Source organism: Halyomorpha halys, unplaced genomic scaffold, assembly GCF_000696795.3.
Source record: "Halyomorpha halys isolate HHAL.00 unplaced genomic scaffold, Hhal_1.1 Scaffold594.1, whole genome shotgun sequence".
Lineage (NCBI taxonomy): Eukaryota > Metazoa > Arthropoda > Insecta > Hemiptera > Pentatomidae > Halyomorpha > Halyomorpha halys.
Genome location: NW_027114174.1, coordinates 84,762 through 89,368, shown reverse-complemented (window position 1 = coordinate 89,368; position 4,607 = coordinate 84,762). Strand labels below are relative to the sequence as shown.

The 4,607-nt window shown below is 29.5% G+C and overlaps 1 protein-coding gene across 1 annotated transcript in view; it reads right to left on the bottom strand.

The window, feature by feature from the left end:
- The window catches only part of LOC106684569 (poly(A) polymerase type 3), a 37,984-nt gene that overhangs the window by 10,352 nt on the left and 23,025 nt on the right, over positions 1-4,607 (bottom strand). The window contains exons 9-10 of the mRNA XM_067051419.1: positions 3,831-4,116; positions 2,601-2,878 (exon numbers count right to left, since the gene is read on the bottom strand). Coding sequence (XP_066907520.1) covers positions 2,601-2,878; positions 3,831-4,116 — 564 coding nt within the window. The remainder of the gene's footprint in view (positions 1-2,600; positions 2,879-3,830; positions 4,117-4,607) is intronic.

The window sequence follows — 4,607 nt, the reverse complement described above, 5'->3', positions numbered from 1 at the left end:
GTTATATTATTGGTGAATAATGTTGTTGTTATAAGTGTTAAAAATGAATATATAATATAAGCTGTTAAATATTTAGATGTCCTTGAGGATGGCTAAAATGGCCGAAACGTTGGACTGGTGAAAAATAAAAAGTGTTGAGACAAAAAAGGATACAAATTTTTGATTTATTTAATAAACAAAAGGAAATAGTTAAAATTTGATAAAAACTAATTTTAATGATAAGTTCTATTTAATATGAGAGATTGTTCAGTTCTTGGAAATACACACATCTTTGGAAAGACGGGATTGATCACCCCTTAACTCACTGAACTGGTTATATTAGAACACATCACAGCTGTTTACCTTTCCCTTGGATGGAAATAAAAAAATTGACATGTTTGAGTGTCAGTTTTGAAAACGCACCCAGATTTCAAGTCAGTTCTTTTCAAACAATTAACTACAGGGTATAATTTAAGTTTTGCATAAAATTCAGCTGTTTATATTTCTGATGAATGAAACCTCAAAATTTTACTACTTTGAGTTCACATTTCACCAGAAATACACCGGCTTTGGCCAGCTGGACTTGGCAATCTTAGTTGTACTCGACAAGGACTATCGATTAAGATTATCGGTAGCTTTACATTTGTCCATTGAATAAAAGTGTCCTAATAAAAGTATCCTCATCAAATACTTTCTTATAGACTGTAGAGTGCCATTCATTATTGATCTTATTTATTATTGAAACAATTGTATTTAATAGGAGTATTTAAGTAACTTGGAATTTGTAAAGGAAGTATTTCGACAATGGAATTGTGAAAGTGTTGGAAATATTTTGTAATATGCTCTTTTATAATGAATAGTTGATATTGATAGATTAATGATTTTAGTTATGTTTTAATTTTATGTATGTCGTTTTGGTATTGTTTTGGATCAAGAAGCAAGCTAACCAGTTTTCATTATCTAAAATAAATACACTTTTCAAAACAAGAAAGATGGCGGTGCGCGTCCTTCCGAAGTGTTCGTTGGGTTGTTTGTGTTTTATAACATGGAATGAAATTTGTCATTTTTTGATGTTCTTATGCAGTAATTATGGAAAAGGAATAATCAAAGAAGAAATGGAAGAAAGTGACAATTATCAATAGACTAATTACATCGCAAATAAAGCAGAGCGATTTGCTGATCGATTATTTTTTGGATTGACCAGTGAAAATTGAAGATAGAGGAGAGGAAACAGTGACTCTTGATTTTGCTGGTTTTGGGAGAAGACGTCTGTTCTGCTAGAGGCGGGAAGGACTAAAAGCCATTGTGGGGAGTTTGGATATAGCATCATCGTGAAGAAGAGATCAACAATTATCAGGGGAAGCTGTGTAATTGGTTAGTCTTGTTTCTAAATGAATTTAGAAATTAAAGTGTTATTAGTAGTGAAGTGTCATTTGTTTCTGATTGCCAGGAAACCCGCCCTGAGAAAAGTCTCTTATGTTATAAAATTATATTATCTGTTAAATATTAAAGTTTTTAATTTGAACCCAAGGTATCTCTTTTATATTTGAAATTAGTTTAAAACGATTAAAATTCTTTTTATTTTATTTTAATAATTTTTGAATATTACATAAATTGTCGCCCAACAGGTGTGGCCTAATTCTTTACAAATTAGGTCATGGCTATCAGAACACAGCCTTTAGGAGGATTATTTTGAATAAGTTTTGTATAAATTTTTTATAACTTACGTAGTTAATGTTAAAGATGGAGGATAATGTTAAGACAACTGATTGTAGAGATCCTAAAGAGGTGATTCTTGGAAAATTAAATGATATGGTGGTAGTATTAAATGAAAATGATGAAGATAATGTCCAACACATTAGAGGTAGGAATGACTTGCCAGTAGTAAATAGTGTCCATGAAAATAAATTAGTGGGAGCAAATTCAAAGGTTAATAATAATGATAATTTTGATAATAAAGCCATGTTTTAACAATTAATGATGTTTTTAACCAATATGGCAGATGATATAAACCATATATAAACGTCTAGTAATTAAATTAAAGTGTTATTAATAGTAAAGTGTCGTTTGTTTCTGATTGCCAGGAAACCCGCCCTGAGAAAAGTCTCTTATGTTATAAAATTAAATTATCTGTTAAATATTAAAGTTTTTAATTTGAACCCAAGCTATCTCTTTTATATTTGAAATAAGTTAAAACTAGTAAATTCCATATATTTTATTTTATTATTTTTTTAATATTACAGTTTATTATCCTGAGAGAACAGAATGAATTCTCAAGTTTGAAAACTGATAGAAATCTGAAACTATACATTTGATAACTTGATTCAGAGTAAAAAAGATAATGAAAATAAACCCATTTAACAGAGAAGGAATCACTGTTTGCTGTTAATAATATTATGTTGTAGGGCATCAGATTTTTCTTCCACTTTTTTGATATTATGAATGAATTGTAGAATGCCTGATTAACTAAAACATTAGAACTTGAACGTGGCACCAACAGTTATAGCACTAATTTTTACAACATTTAATTAATTAGCAAATATAATAATTGTATCAATAAAAAGGTGACACATTTTGTGATATGAAAATAATAATAATAGAAAAAGCAAATTGAATTTTACCTGAGGTGGTGAAAGATTGAATATCATAAGTCAGGTCAACATTAAGGTTCTCTAACTTCCTGAACACTATCCCAATGAACCACATTGATGTGGGGACTTGAGCTTCTCCAGGGGGTGTTGGTGGCCCAGGAAAGCACTCAGGATTGACATGGGCCAGGCTGATATACTGGTTACGTTCAAGGTTACCTACTAGGTGACGAACCTTAGACTCAATCAGTCCGCACCACTCTAGCTGCTCTTCTTGACTTGCAGACTTCGCCAGTAGTACAATGAAGTGCCTGAAAGGATAGGGATGTGTTTAAATGAAGCAGAAACAAATCCTTACCTAGTTATTTCTATACTAGTAAAGCTAGTTTAGGAACAGGTGCTACTAATTAGTCTCAATAAGAGGAGCTAAGTTCAAAACTTTTTATTTTTACTTGAAAATTAAGTTTAATTAATAAACAATGCGATAAATGTTTATATTTGGTTGCTAACTAATAAAATAAAATATATAGTCTGTAAATAATAAAAACATTAATAAATAATTTATATTAGTACCAAACCTAAAAACTCAATAAAATAAACTAATTAATGAGTTGCTCTAATTAAATTTCTAATCTATTATTGAAAATATAAAACTACGAGAGAGCAAAGATGACAGGATTCTGGTAACAAAATAGAAAAAGATGCTCTTAATAGTAGAAGTCCAAGCCTCCCGCCACTGCAAGCATGAGCTGATTCATTGATAACATGTAGGATATTGATCAACTACAGGCTTTTAGGAGACAGCTTAAATATAAATTATGATTATTAGAGTTTGCCTCAAGTTGGAGGGTTCACTACCTCAACTGGCACCGCAAGAAAAAGAATATCAAATATTTAATTAATTGATGGTTGGGGGGTGCGGTCAGCAAAGAAACAACATAAATAAACAAACAAATATTTATTTATGTTGTTTCTGTGCTGACCGCAACCCCTGACAATCTTCTTTAATCAGTAATCTACGGTCAACTATACACCTCATCAAATATTTAATATTGTTGGAGCGAGCGATGTTATAACAAACAAACAAATTTGAGCATTTCAGAATATTTTTAAAATAAAATAAATAAAAGAATAATCTAAATTTAAAATATAAGAATTACATAAAAGGTTTATATAATAAAAATAAATTTTACTGTTGAATCTAACTAATAAGTAATACTGGCAATCACTATTCTAGAAAAAAAAAAGAATTATAGAACTTACTTATACTTTAGGAAAAAATTTGGAGCTTCAAACAATTTGTCCCATGCCGCCTTTCCATTAAAAATTTCATCAGTGATAGTTAGGCCATTATTAAAAGCCTCCTGAAGAATAGTTCTTGTTGATGCAGAAACATTAAAAGTTGAATTCTGTTGAGGATATACAGGAGTGATTATTGGCATAAGATGGTATCGATCCGAAACAGTCACCTGCAATAGAAATAAATTTAACAACTCAGTGCAATAACATGATAACAAGGTGTAAATGATTCTGAGGCAATATATTATAGCTGTAAAGACATTTAGATACATTAAAATTTGAAAAAGAAATAAAATAGCCATTAACTAATTTAGTTTTTTAAATTACAGTTGCAGATAGAAAATTAACTTAATGATTTATTTATTGTTTAAAATATAACAAAATAAGATACAAGAGTTAAGTGCAGCTGTGATCAAAATTATGGAAACTTTTTCTTTAATACGATTATGTAGTAGATTATTTGTATCAGAAATGGATTATGTTAACTAATAAAAATTAGTTCATTCAATTCAACATCACTCCAAATCTTATTCAATTAAAACTTACTGTGGGGGTTTCTATTTATTTGATCCCAAATGGAATTTTAAACTGTTCAATGTTTATTTTAAGAAAATGAAAAATTAATAGGAACAGGTGAGTATGGAATGAAGAAAAACTTAACCATGAGTAGTCATGTATTCAAGATTTTAAGAAAATTAAAAATTAATAGGAACAGGTGAGTATGGAATAAAGAAAAACTTA